This window comes from Annulohypoxylon maeteangense (genome assembly GCF_022496945.1).
Source record: "Annulohypoxylon maeteangense strain CBS 123835 unplaced genomic scaffold GGS22scaffold_35, whole genome shotgun sequence".
NCBI lineage: Eukaryota > Fungi > Ascomycota > Sordariomycetes > Xylariales > Hypoxylaceae > Annulohypoxylon > Annulohypoxylon maeteangense.
This window is the reverse complement of record NW_025953282.1, coordinates 74,664-89,118: the sequence shown is the minus strand read 5'-3', so window position 1 is coordinate 89,118 and position 14,455 is coordinate 74,664. Positions and strand designations below refer to the sequence as shown.

At 34.8% G+C, this 14,455-nt stretch overlaps 3 protein-coding genes across 3 annotated transcripts; all 3 read left to right on the top strand.

The window, feature by feature from the left end:
• Positions 1-755: 755 nt before the first annotated feature.
• GGS22DRAFT_176382 (uncharacterized protein) lies at positions 756-2,194 on the top strand. The gene is made up of 3 exons (XM_047963403.1): positions 756-883; positions 943-1,678; positions 1,733-2,194. The coding sequence occupies exons 2-3, from the start codon at positions 1,415-1,417 to the stop codon at positions 2,144-2,146; spliced, it is 678 nt and encodes a 225-aa protein (XP_047813774.1). The 5' UTR covers positions 756-883; positions 943-1,414; the 3' UTR covers positions 2,147-2,194.
• A 4,869-nt stretch (positions 2,195-7,063) lies between these two features.
• On the top strand, positions 7,064-8,565 carry GGS22DRAFT_102374 (uncharacterized protein). Its single transcript, XM_047957718.1, has 2 exons — positions 7,064-8,023; positions 8,099-8,565. Exons 1-2 carry the CDS (start codon positions 7,663-7,665, stop codon positions 8,536-8,538), a joined length of 801 nt encoding a protein of 266 aa, XP_047813773.1. The 5' UTR covers positions 7,064-7,662; the 3' UTR covers positions 8,539-8,565.
• Positions 8,566-12,508: 3,943 nt separating this feature from the next.
• Positions 12,509-14,156, top strand: GGS22DRAFT_102352 (secreted aspartic proteinase precursor). Its single transcript, XM_047957717.1, has 2 exons — positions 12,509-13,453; positions 13,523-14,156. Exons 1-2 carry the CDS (start codon positions 12,730-12,732, stop codon positions 14,020-14,022), a joined length of 1,224 nt encoding a protein of 407 aa, XP_047813772.1. The 5' UTR covers positions 12,509-12,729; the 3' UTR covers positions 14,023-14,156.
• Positions 14,157-14,455: the final 299 nt, after the last annotated feature.

The following is a 14,455-nucleotide window of genomic DNA, read 5'->3' as shown; positions in this document are numbered from 1 at the left end:
TTAGATACTAAGTAAACTACTTAGTATGTACCTAGGTAAGACCTTGGTAGGTACACAGTTGTTTATTAAGTTAATAGCCAATATTTAAAGATTTATCGGTAGATTCCCATTCCCAGCGTGTTTTATTTCCATCCATGGATACCAGTTTAAAAACCTAGTGCTTAATAATCAAGGCTGACTATGTCGTAAAGTAGACCTAACTACCTACAGTTCAACCCTCAAGCTTTGCAGCCTCAAATCCATAATAATATGCTTCCCTTTCTGGTAACATTCAACGACGGCTTTGTGTGGCAATCAGATGGTTGCCACTTTATGTTTCAGCTCACGACGAGCGCTATACTCATTTTCCTTCATTTATCTTTTGGCCTTCGTATAAGCACGTAAGTAGATCACGAGTCCTCCATTCGACATCCTTGATATGTATATGCATTCCTAAGTGGTACATACGAGTAATTATAATCACATCATACAATCTATTATAAGGTACGCGTGATATTGAATGGAGCATTCCAACACTACCTACCTACATTTTGTGTTTTTAGTTTTGGAAGCAACAATTCTCCCATTAACATGCCATTACGCAATCCAATCATTTAAGTACGTACTAATCAGGTTAGGCTGATGTTTGATAGGGCTGATGACTTAGGAACTATGGTGTATATTCTCACTTGAGCCTTTTTCAAGATGGGTTGGAAGTTTAATACTTACTTACTTAACCATACTGAAGTAGACTTAATACGAGCCGACAACGCTTTGGAATACATATTAACCCCGGAAGTTTTAATATTTAATATAATTATGTTTAAGAGTCATTCATCCTAGTATTGCGAGAAGGTGTCTGATTATGGGCATCAGTCTCATGATCATTGCTGGGTCACCTTAGGTAGGCACTTGGGTACTAGGTAGGCAGATGCGAGTTGACTTACCTACCTACCTACATAGTAACTAAAACGCGACGGCACGATTGATACGGCCGAGCCTCAAGTCCTGCCTGCGCTTCTGCCTGCAGTACGAAGCGAAATTATAAGCGATCCCAGATCTATCCAGCCTCATGACAGGCATCATTGACGACAACCAATCAGGAATAACCAAACTAAGCTTAAATTGATGCCCCTGAACTACTCCATGTTAACATTAATCTCATATTCACTGAATCGTCCCACTTCTTCATGCACTGGAACTTCAGATCCAAGCGAACCTTATGGTCTAGACTAGTGGTGCCTAGGATACGTCCGCAAGCCGCCGAATATAATGTAATTTGAAAGAATAGTTCCGTTTGGCTTCATCCAGGGGTTGATGGAAATAAATACTCTCGTTATTCCACTCGTTACATCCCATCGTGAGCTCAGCAAGCATTCATTCATTTCTTCTTCTCCTCGCCCTGTGCTCTTCTGCAATCATAGAACTTATCACGATGCTCACCGAACTCGCTCTCGCCTCACTTCTCGCGATCGTTCCGTTAGCTGGCGCGACCCCAGATGTGACTGTCAAGGTCTTGCCCGTCGAGGATTGTTCATCATATCCTGGATACGATGCTTCGACTGATACAGCCGGACCATGGACTATCCAACTAGTCGATAGCGACAATGCTGCTATTGAAGGGTTCAGCGACACCTCCGTCTATTCGATATCCTATAACCCTAGTACGGATACTAAACCTAGTTTGCGCTGGGGTTCTGTAAGTACTCTCCTACGAAGTTGATATAAGTACCATTCTAATGAACCGACGCAGATCACATTCCCAACTCGCAATGATATTGCCAAGAATCCCCTGAAGTGTAACGCGGGTGAACTTCAGGGTTTGGTACCTACGGATTTGACAGCTGCTGGTGCCCCGACAAGTTACCAGTGGCTTCCCTTGGTAATTTCTCCATATCCGTATGATGCGGCCTTGATGTGGAAGATCGATGGCGAGACGCCCCAAATATTTGAGCACTACATCGATGGCGTGAAGCAAGACGGTATATTCCTGGGAAGCTATAACACCAGCACATCTTGGGGCCTCAAGTATGAGGCTGAAAATTCTGGCTCCAGTGGTCAAGACTATTATTACGCACGACTTCTAGGACCCAATAGCGCTAACCCCACGACCGGCGAGGCATTGAGCGCAAACGAAACAACGGCGTTCATCAAAATTACAGCTTAATAGTTCTATCTTAAAGGAATAATTGGGGAGATTATAAGCTTTAACGAGGTGTTTAAACTTAGGTAAATTGTATTTTTAGGGAATTTACTTCGTTAATTAAATTGTTAAAAAATTAAGTATAATATATTAAATCGTAATATAATGTTTTATTTTTTTAGTATGAACTTTACGTTATTATGTTAATTAATCATTTATCGATGGATTTTTTATAGAAATTCGTTAAGGTTTTTCACTTTAAACTTTACTATTTTTTTTAACACTTATATTATTATATATACTTTTTATATTTATATTTATTTATAATTAATAATTTATTATAATAATATTTTACTTTTAAAATTTACGAAAATATATTTAAAAATTTTACGATTTATAATTTATATTTTTATAATATAAAATTACTACGTTTTAATTTAATATTTTCGTAAAATTAATAACGTATTATTTTAATTTATTTTATATTTATTTATTATAACGGTAAATATTAAAAATTAATAATAATTAAAAAATTAAAAATAATAATTAAAAATTTAAAAATAATTATTATAAAAATAAAAATAATTATTATAAATAAATTAAAATTATTAAAAAATGTTAGGAAAATTAAAATTAATAAAGTTACGTTTTAAAATAATAAAATAAAACGACGATAAAAATTAATGTTATAAAGTTTAAGTTTAAAAATATATATAAATAATAAAATAAACGTAACTTTATAAATAAAGTTACGTATAAATTATATACGTTACGTAATTTATTTATAATTAATATTTTAATATTAATAAATTTTTTTTTTTTTTTTTTATATTTTATTATAATATAATTAATTTTAATATTAATTTTATTTATTTTTAATTTTTTAATTTTTTAATTTTTTAACTTAATTATTTAATTCGAATTTTTATTTTAATTTTAATTTATATTTTATAATTTTAATTAATCTTATTAATAAACTTTTTTTTATTTAATTAATTATTAATTATTAATTATATCGTATCGTACGATTAAAATAAAAAGTTAATATTATACGTAAGTTTATTAATTTATATAAAAGTTTAATAATTCGTATAAAAGTTTAATAATTCGTACGAAAAAAAGTTTAATGAATCGTATATATGTAGGATTTTTCGAATCGTGTATATATAAAATTTTCGAATTTTTAAATCGTATATAAAAGATTTATCGAATTCGTTTAATTATTAAAATGTTTTTTAAGTTTATTTCTTGTTTTTTTTTTACGCGTAATAAACGCGGTTAAATATATTCGCATTTTCGTTATTAGTAAATCGATCGAAATAAATCGTAATTATTTTATCGAAAAATCGATCGAAATAAATCGTAATTATATTTTATTATAACGAAAGTTTAACTTATATATCGCGGACCGTATAATTTCGTTACTTTATTATATTATAAAAAACTTCGGTTTATATATCGCGAATTAATATAATTCCGTAATTTATTATTTTTTTTAATCGAAAAAATTTTAATTATTTTTATTTAAATCGAAAAATAATACATTTTTAGTAAATATTAATAAAATCGTATAAATTTATAAATAATATATTCTTAATAAAAATCGTTAAAATTATATAAACTTAAAAATAATATAATTTTAATAAAATTAATTAAAATTATATAAGTTTATTTTTCTTCTTATCGTTATTATTAAAATCTTTTCTTTTATTATTTATAATTAACGAAATTTAATTAATTATTAATTAATATTAAAAAAATTAAAATTAATAAAACTACGCTTTAAAATAATAAAATAAAATAATAATAAAAATTAATATTATAAAACTTAAGTTCGAAAATATATATAAATAATAAAATAAACGTAACTTTATAAATAAAACTACGTATAAACTATACACGTTACGTAATTTATTTATAATTAATATTTTAATAAAAAACTTTAATAATTATTAAAAAACTTTAAATTTAAATTAAATATTTAAATAACTTTAAAATTTAAATAATAATAAAGTTAATAATTTTTTTTATTTATAAAAAAACTTAAGATTTTTTTTTTTAAATTTTATTTTTATTTTATATTTTTTATATATATATTTTTATTTTTATTTTTTTATATTTTTTTTTATAAAAATATATTATATTATAATAATAATTATTAAATTAAAATAAAGTAATTTTATTTTATAAAAAATTATTTAACGAAATTAATTTTATAAAATTAATTTAATATAAATAAATAATTAAAAAAATAAAAATATTACGAATAATTAATTAAATAATTCGAACGTTAATTATAAGTAACGAATATATATAAAAATAAGTAATATAAAATTTAATAATATATATATAATCGAATTTAAATAAAAATTATAAATAATTAAAAAAATATATTAAATCGTAATATAATATTTTATTTTTTTAATATAAACTTTACGTTATTATATTAATTAATTATTTATTAATAAACTTTTTATAAAAATTCGTTAAAATTTCTTATTTTAAATTTTATTACTTTTTTTAACACTTATATTATTATATATATTTTTTATATTTATATTCATTTATAATTAATAACTTATTATAATAATATTTTACTTTTAAAATTTACGAAAACGTATTTAAAAATTTCACGATTTATAACTTATATTTTTATAATGTAAAATTATTACGCTTTAATTTAATATAAAATATTACGTTTCGATTTAATTTTTTAAAGTTTAAATTAATTATTTTTAATAAATAAATATAATATTCGAATTTATTAATTAAATATTTTAAATATTTTAAATATTTTAAATATTTTAAATAATTTAAATAATAAAATAATTTATAAATAAATTTAATAATTAATTAAATAATTAATCGATTAATCGATTTTTAAGTAAATAATTTAACTGCGAATTTTTTTAAGTATTAAATATTTTCGAATTTTAAATATTTTTAAATATTAAATAAAATTTTTTTAAATATTAAATTTTTTATATAAAATAATTTAATAATCGTATAATTATAAATCGTTTTATCGTAAAATATATTAAATAATTAATTAATTAATTAATTTTTTAATTTTCGTATAACGTATTTAAAATATATATTAAATATTAAAAAAGTTTTAAATTTTTAATCGTTAAATATATTAAATAAATAACGGTAAATTTTTTATTAATTTATTATAAATTTTATAATTTTAATTTTAAAAATTATTTTTAAAATTAAAATATTTTTTAATTATTTATTATAAATTTAATTAATAAAATTACGTTATAATTTACGTTTTAAATTTATATTTTTATTTTTAAATATTTATATTATAATTTCGTATAATATATATATTAAATTAAAATAAAGTAATTTTATTTTATAAAAAGTTATTTAACGGGATTAATTTTATAAAATTAACTTAATATAAACGGGTAAATAAAAAAATGAAAATATTACGAATAATTAATTAAATAATTTAAACGTTAATTTTAAATAACGAATATATATAAAAATAAATAATATAAAACTTAATAATATATATATAATCGAACTTAAATAAAAACTATAAATAATTAAAAAAACGTATAAAACATTACGTTTCGATTTAATATATAAAAGTTATATACGTGTATTAATTATATTAATTAATAAAATTAATATTAATAAATATATTAATAAATATTTCGGTAAATATATTAAATACGTTAAATATTAATTAAAATTTATTAAAAAATAAAAAATATTATAAATTAAAATTTTCGAAAAAATAATCGAAAAAATAATTAAAAAAATAATCGTTAAAATAATCGAAAAATAATCGTAAAAATAATTAAAAACATATTATTATATTAATCGTATTAAAAAAAATTTTTAAAAATTATAAATATATTTTAAAGTTTTTATATTATTATTATTATTATTATATTTTCGATTTTTTTAATTTTAATTATTTTTATAAATTTCTTTTTTAAGTTTAAAAATAAGTTATTTTTAACGAATTAATTAATTAAATAATTAATTAAATAATAAATTAAATATATAATTATTTAATAAAATAAATAATTAAAAAAAACCGGTTTTTTTAAAATTAAAATTACGGGTTTAAATTTCGTAATAATCGTTAATAAATTAAAATAAAATAATTTTATTTTATAAAAAGTTATTTAACGAAATTAACTTTATAAAATTAATTTAATATAAACGGGTAATTAAAAAAATAAAAATATTACGAATAATTAATTAAATAATTTAAACGTTAATTATAAATAATAAATATATATAAAAATAAATAATATAAAACTTAATAATATATATATAATCGAATTTAAATAAAAATTATAAATAATTAAAAAAACGTATAAAATATTACGTTTCGATTTATTATTTATATAACGTTATTAAATATTAATATTTTAATATATATTAATTTTAAATAAATTAAATTTTTAATTAATAAATAAATTATTAAATAAATTAAATAAATTAAATAAATTAAATAAATTAAATAAATTAAATAAATTAAATAAATTAAAAAAAATCGAAAAAATTAAAAAAGTTAAAAAAATAAATTTATATATAACTTAATAAATAAAAAAATAAATAATAAAAAGTTTTTTCGTTATTTATTTCGTTACTTATCTCGTTATTTACTTTTTTATTTAAAATTATAAATATTTAAATATTTAAAACTTTTAATAAATATTTAAAATTTTTAATAAATATTAAACTTTTTTAATAATTATTTAACTTTTTAATAATTATTTAACTTTTTTAATAATTTTTTAACCTTTTTAATAATTATATTTTATATAATAACTATGTTGGGAAATTTTAATTATTATAATGGGCTATTATTGTTTTTGAAAATAATCATTGTTAAGTATTAGCAGGTCCCGGTACGGTAGGTTTTTATATTTTGAATACATTGAACTACTAACATTGTTGCTTCTGTCTACCTACCCTTCACCACAAACGGTGCCCAGGTGGACAATAGTACCAAATATACTAAATTGATGAGTTGGCAGATTTAGTACCTACCATTGTCGACCCTATGATCATGACAAGCTCAAATAAGGAATTGTTGGACTAGTCTGGCATATTAATTAGTTATATTCTCTTCATTGGCTGTTACAGGACGGCGTTGGGCGGCGCAGTTCCTCCGAAACCGCCTTCCTCGAGTTGAAAAGTTCCTCTCCTGCTCAACTTTCTAGTTCTATACCTACCTACCTACCTATCTACTAAATTCAACGTATATATTTCTTGCACCCGCCAGGCCTAACCTCATGGCATCCAAAAATAATACGACACAAATATATGATCAGTCCCTACCTACCAATTCATATTTATAACAACGAAACGCAACTGTCCGTGTGATAAAACCAGGCAAGACAGTTTCCAGAATTGCTTCCTTTTTGTTTAACCCCTCCCCCAATTACCTACCTAACCAAGCCATCTTTACAATCTACTTTTAAGGAGTTCCTACCTAGGTACCCATTTGAGCACCAGCACGCCCCCTCACCAAGTATTCCATAGATCATATATCTATAACATCTGCGATGACTACTGAAGACTTCAACATCTGGGCTGCTTCTCAAAAGAAACTTCCGCGACCTCCTACAGACAAGGAATTAGCTGCCTTCCGAGAGTTCTTAGATGCACCGCCAAGTGATGTATGGAGACACGCGAAGAGAATTGGTGCGTTTTATATCAAACCATTCGCACATTCTCGCGTAGATATCTTTTGGTTTGTCCTTGGAGATGCGGTCAACAATCTTACTTCCCAGAATGATAAGCTAGCTGGTCTTGTTCTTAAGTTGCAATGCCTTCCAGATGGGAAAGGTGTGCTGGGACCCGAGCCTTGGTGGAGCGACCTACCTTACTTCAACAACTTCTGGAGCGAGTGGATGCAATTCCAATGTAGGTGTTATTCTAATGATCATGTCATACTACCTAAACTATGATAACATTGAGGTCTCTACTAACATTAATTAGTTGACGATCTTCCAATGTCTAGCCGAGACTTCGAGATAAATCGCCAGGCTAACATAAACCGCAATGCTTTCTTGGCTAAAATAACGGCAAACATGGGTAAGGTGATGGTCCTTGACCAGCGCCAACGTGGCGGCCACACACTAAAGCAAGCTTTGGAACGTACTCCAATCTCAGAGGCGGCTATACTTGCCACAGAGCCATGGATCACGTACTGTGCCGATACTATATATGATAGATCTCTACAGGGAGGACTAATGAGCTATGAACATCCTCACAACGGCACAAATTGGGGAGTCCAGAAGGGTTGGAGTAAGGCCCGTTGGCAATACTGGAAGAAAAGATTTCAGGAGATATCCACAGCGAAGTTGAGTGAGGAAGTCCGAAGGTTAGCGAAAGGCTGCGCCGAGAGGATGGATACAGTGGAAAAGGCGAAAGGTTGATCACCTTGCAATACTCCACATAGCAGACGAATTACTAGTACCCCTTCTCCTACTCATTGCCTCCTAGATACTAGGTAGGTAGAAGCAGCACTGTTTCTTAAGGGATGACCGGGTGTAGCCGATCCTTCACAACTTTGTATTACTTTAGATGCCACTGTAAAACGGACTACCGGCATCGAAAAAGTGGAAAGCGTGGCCGGAATAGGTGTGTCAGACATCTGGTCTTCCTCCAGGCTGGTAGCTAGAGGTCTATGGGATCGGGGTTCGGCCCGTAGAGTCCCCGTGAGGGTCTTTTTGGCTGCTAGCTCTAGGAGCAGGACAGACAAAGAGCTTCACCTGTATGTATACTGTGTTCTCCATAGCGAGAGTAGTTAGGAGCTCCTCGTGCAACAACGTCGTTGTTTCCTAGTCTTTTGGTTCCGCCTCGTGACAAGGTGGATTCGATGACAATTCCGCTCCGTACGAAGAGCCTAACAAACACCCTCGAATCCTAACACACTTAGGCACTAAATACCTACCTACCTAGGCAGGTTATCAGGATCATATGCCATGTTACCCAGTTTGCTACGGACAAATGAATCGGACAGTGAAAGCAAGGTAGGTACCTGAGTTCGCGGGATAAATCAACACGATTTCTCCGTAACTAGACGTTCCTCGGCGACATCTGCGCCTTTTCGATATCGTGAAAATATGGCAGATGTTATCTCTGCTTCTAGAACATCAGAGATTTTCGGTGGAATGCCCAATATAAGCAAGTCCCTGTTTAGGTAGATTCCCGCTTCTGCACTCCGGGGACCGGGGTAACTGCAGGTGCGGCTCTCGAGATACTGTTGGTTCATTTGACGATGTCTGTAGGTATTTACAGGGTCGTTTATACGATACATTTGCCACTCCGAGAATCAGATGCGATACGGAGTAAATAGATACCTGGATTGCTTCATAAGCTATAAGTTCTTGTGGTGGTGTCTTTTCAGCTACGGCGGACAACGACTCGGCTTCTTTCAACTCCGGTTTATAAGAACGCATCTACGCGCGTAATTGAATCAAGTCCCATTGGCTTAGATGTTCCATGCTTAAATAGGTCATCACTTTATGTTCGGAGACAACCGAATCTAGTAACGGTAAATGCATATTTAGGTTGGTAGGTACCTACCTAGGTAGGTATACTAGGTATACCTACATGGGACCGCCGCTTGCCGAAGGAGGCTCTAGTATGTGACCCGTTCATATGTTTACATGCGGGTACACTAAGACGAAATGGTAGTCTACCTACCAGTCTAAGAATAATGCTGAAGTGTGGCTCGTTGTTAGTGCTTCAAATTTCCTCGGATTGGGGGTGCCCAAGTGGTTTGGTCAGCCAGACGGTGTCCGAATTAGGAAACTCGTTGTAGGGAGGTCTAAGCTTCCGTGAGCACGCAGGCGTAGTCCCCGGTGGCGTGAAGGAGCATTAAACAAGCTCCGGGGTGGAATCGCATCATATTTAAACATCTTAGTCATTGGCATGGTCCTCGGCGGTTGCGGCTTTCTGTATCTAGGGTTGTGTCCGATCAGTTCGCTCAAGCAAATCCGATTTGTCAGTGCGTGCCGTGCCTTAATATCATCCTCGGATTGATAAAGTCTAGGAATGCTAGGATCGCAAAGACCCTGGTGCATGTAAAGCTTGTACGATGTAAAGTCGATGCGGCTGCGGGTTCAAGGTTACCATCAGGCACTGACACCAGACCTCCTAATACGGCGGACTTCTCGAATAGGTAGGTAGATTGCGTGAAGTCATCGTTAGGCTGAAGCATGCAATGTCATTGTTGATCGAATGGCATTGCGATCCGTTGTTGAAAACGGCTCTATTGATCCTTCTCAGCGGCCTACATACATATGTAGGTAGGTAGGTAGGTAAATACCTACCTCCTCAGTATACCGGTAGGATATGTAACTTGGTAGCCTAACTACCTACCTACCTTCAAAGTTTAAGAATACTGTCGATCTCTTTAGATAAAATTCCGATAGGAGGAATCTGAGGTGACTGGAGATGACTGGGGTCGACTGGGCGACTGGGGGGTTTCCTAGGTTCGATGCATGAATTCCTTTAGATCCAATCAATGCGAGACGCAGTGACGATCATAAGTGGTAACGCTGGGGAATCAAGAGATAGGTAGATAGGCTGCTGTCATTTACTGTATCCTGTCCTATCATAAGCGTCGGATAGCTTGTGCGTTTCTCTCGTCCCCTGAACCTCTCGGTCGGGAGACCCTCCACCTTTCGTCCCTCGTCTGTTTACCTTTCGCCTCTTACATACCTCTTTGCCTCTTGCCTGTTGGAATTTTGTGATTAGCATTGCCGGGATCGTCCATCGCTAGCACGTGCTGCTAACTTATTTCCAGTACAGACCCGTAGGTACCAATTAGACTAAGCTCACAAGCGTGAGATCTACAACGGATGACTTGAACCTATGATGTACTACTAAGACAATAGGTACCTACCTGATAATACGGGTGGGTAAACAATTTAATTATCGTGACGCCGGTCGTACAATGCGTCGACGGGAGACACCTACGTCATTTTCTTTAGCGAAAACACACAATACCATCGGGTTAAGCAGCCAAGATCCGGGGAAATGCTTGGAAAAGCTTGGAAAGGCTTGTTTTTTTTCTAGAGTGCCAGCGAGGTCTCACTCGGCGAGCATGCGGGTGCACCGCCAGTCGTAGAAGCGGCCGATGATTCACGAACTAAGAGACTAAGTCAGTAGCTCTAAGTAATACTGATGACCTGCCAAAAAGCGCCAAGTTTCAATTAATAACGAGCTCTAATATCAATATCTCGCAGAACCTAACCCCCCACGGCATGTGCTTAAGTGGTGTGGTGTAGGTTCCTATCTGAAACGCTACCACAGCCCGTAGAGCCCAATAGAGCCCAGTAGAGCTCAGTAGAAGCCAGTACATTCAGGTACATATCGTACAGGGGACGAGCCATTATTTGCGCAGATCTCCAACGCTGTACGGCATGTCCAGCCGCGCTAAAGCACGCACGAGTCAGCTAGGCGCATTGCATAGTGCCATAGTGCCATAACCCGCATTTTAACTTACTACTACATAATATAGTATGTAGAGAGATGGCTAACGTGGTTGGTCTAAGATCTTTCAGAGAAGCCTGTTGTAAGACATTGACGACAATAGTGACCCATGCGGTCCCGTCCCCTTTCATCTCTCTATCTTTTCGTATCCGTCAAATCACCGCCTTCTCCAGCCCGGCCCCCGAATGCGTCTCTCACATGCTCCCGAGGATGATCCCGAAGATCCATGATTGCTTCGAGGGGTATAGGCGAGAGGGAGATGACATGCTAGGCATAACATGATATGAGATGTTATAATTGCATGACCTAAAAAAAAAAAGGCGAAAGGGATGGGGGGAAACATACCTAGCCATCCAACGATCCGTGCCAGGTGAAGACCGGAGAGGCCAACGGGAATTACGCGCGACGGTATGGAGAATTAGAAACCTGGAGAGTGCTCCCAGGAAGGGGGGGGATGGGTCCGGTCGTCGTTGGACGACGAATTAAGCATATCAAAACTACCAACCAATCAGTGCGAAACTCAGAGCTAGTTGTTCTAATTCTGCTGGTTCAGATCTGCTTGCCAAGCCGCCGCGTCCCACAAACCAGAGCCCTGTCCGGCCTCCCCCCATCCCCCTCGCACCCTTCGCACAGCCTGAGTCGATCAAGATGGGCTAAAGGCCGATTTAAAAGACGTGATTGATCTTCTCTGTATTACTTGCTATAGAATCTTGCCCGTAACGGCAGCTGTGGTCCTAGGAAACCCACTTCGCATGGGGGTAGCTCACGTTCGATAAACATAACTGCCCTAATAAGTCTGTAAGTGCAGCTGCTTCGGTCGTCGATTGGGAGACTAGGAGATCAGCGGCCCCCTAGGCTAATACCCTGCTCCAACTCCAATTCACCTACTCTTTCTGTCTCGTTCACGATCGCAACCCTCTCTGCCTTCAGTTATAAATATCTGTTTGCCCATCCGAGTTGGAGACAAACATTCTGCTCGATATCCCTCGACGCAAGGAGATCTCTAGTTGCCAGCACGGACAAGTTTCTCTGAACATACCTATATAACGCTCATTATCTTTCGCTATATCCATTCGTTTTGGAATCACTCGTCGTTGAAACATCGTATATTCTACTTGTTCAAAATGGTTGCTTCAGCTGGTAAGCTCGCCGTCGCGGCCGCCGTTGTCGGTCTTGCTACCGCAACTCCCACTCCTCCCAAGACCAAGGTTGGAACTTTCTCCGTCCCTCAGGTCAAGAACCCCGGCTTCAAGGCCCACGGTCCTGCCCAGCTGGCCAGGACTTACCTCAAGTACGGCACTAAACTGCCTGATGGGCTTGCTAAGACCATCGCCGACTTCAAGGTCTTCCGACGTGACAGTGGAAGCGCGAAGACCACTCCCGAGCAATACGATATCCAGTACTTGACACCCGTCTCGATCGGCACTCCGGCCCAGCAGCTCAACCTGGACTTCGACTCCGGCTCCTCAGACCTTTGGGTTTTCAGCACCGAGCTGCCCTCCAGCTCTGTAAACGGACAGGCTCAGTACGACCCTAGCAAGAGCAGCAGTTCTAAGGAGCTCAGCGGCGCGAGCTGGCAGATTTCCTACGGCGATGGTAGCTCGTCCAGCGGTGACGTCTACACTGACACCGTTACTGTCGGAGGTGTAACCTTCAAGAGCCAAGCTGTCGAGGCTGCCAAGGAGGTTTCCTCACAATTCCAGAGCGACACCAACAACGACGGTCTCCTCGGTCTTGCCTTCAGCAGCATCAACACAGTGACCCCCACAGCTCAGAAGACTTTCTTCGACAACATCGCGTCCGACTTGGACACCGCGGCTTGGACCGCCGACCTCAAGTACCACACCGGTAGAATACCCCTTACCCCTGAATTTGTGAATCCCGAGTTTTGGAAATAGTGACTAACAACTTAAACAGCTGGTACCTACGACTTCGGTGTCATCGACAAGTCCAAGTACACCGGTGACATCACCTACACCGATGTCGACAACAGCCAGGGCTTCTGGAGCTTCACCTCGACTGGCTACGGCATTGGTAACGGCAGCTTCAAGTCCTCGTCCTTCGCCGGTATTGCGGACACCGGTACCACTCTCGCTCTTCTTCCCGACACCATCGTGAAGGCCTACTACAAGAAGGTGTCCGGCTCTAAGCTTGACAGCTCACAGGGTGGATACACCTTCCCCTGCTCGACCACCCCCCCTGACTTTGTCTTTGGTGTAGAGGGCGCCAAGTTCACCATCCCCGGCAAGTTCATCAACTACGCTCCCGTTGACGACTCCACTTGCTTTGGAGGTATTCAGTCCGACTCTGACATCGGCTTCTCCATCTTCGGTGACGTCGCTCTTAAGGCTGCCTTCGTTGTTTTCGACCAGTCGACCGGCAGCCCGAGACTCGGCTGGGCCTCCAAGGACTTGTAAATAACAGGGATCCCCAAATTCCTCGGGCCTTTACTCGAGATGAGCTGTGCATGATGCTACGGTGATCGTGCGTAAGAAATTGCGATACGGTCTTGGGAATGGGTGAACGGACGGATCGGGGTCGGGCCAGGAGGAGGGGGATCAGGGGTTGATCTGGGATGATATATTATGCTTGTATATGATTAACGCTATGTGATGCGTGCGCATTGTTATTAGATGCGCCGCCTGTATATCACTTTCTCTGGCGGTAATAAATTCAATTCTATTCTAACATTTTGCCCTGCTTTTTGAGTGAGTGTAAAGATACCTACCTAGGTATCTCACGGGTATAAGGAATGGCGATGACGTCGCTAAGCATCTCGAGGTCCTATAGTGGTTTAAGGTTCTCGATTACCTAACTTACACCTAGGTAGTAAGTAGTACAAGGTACTAC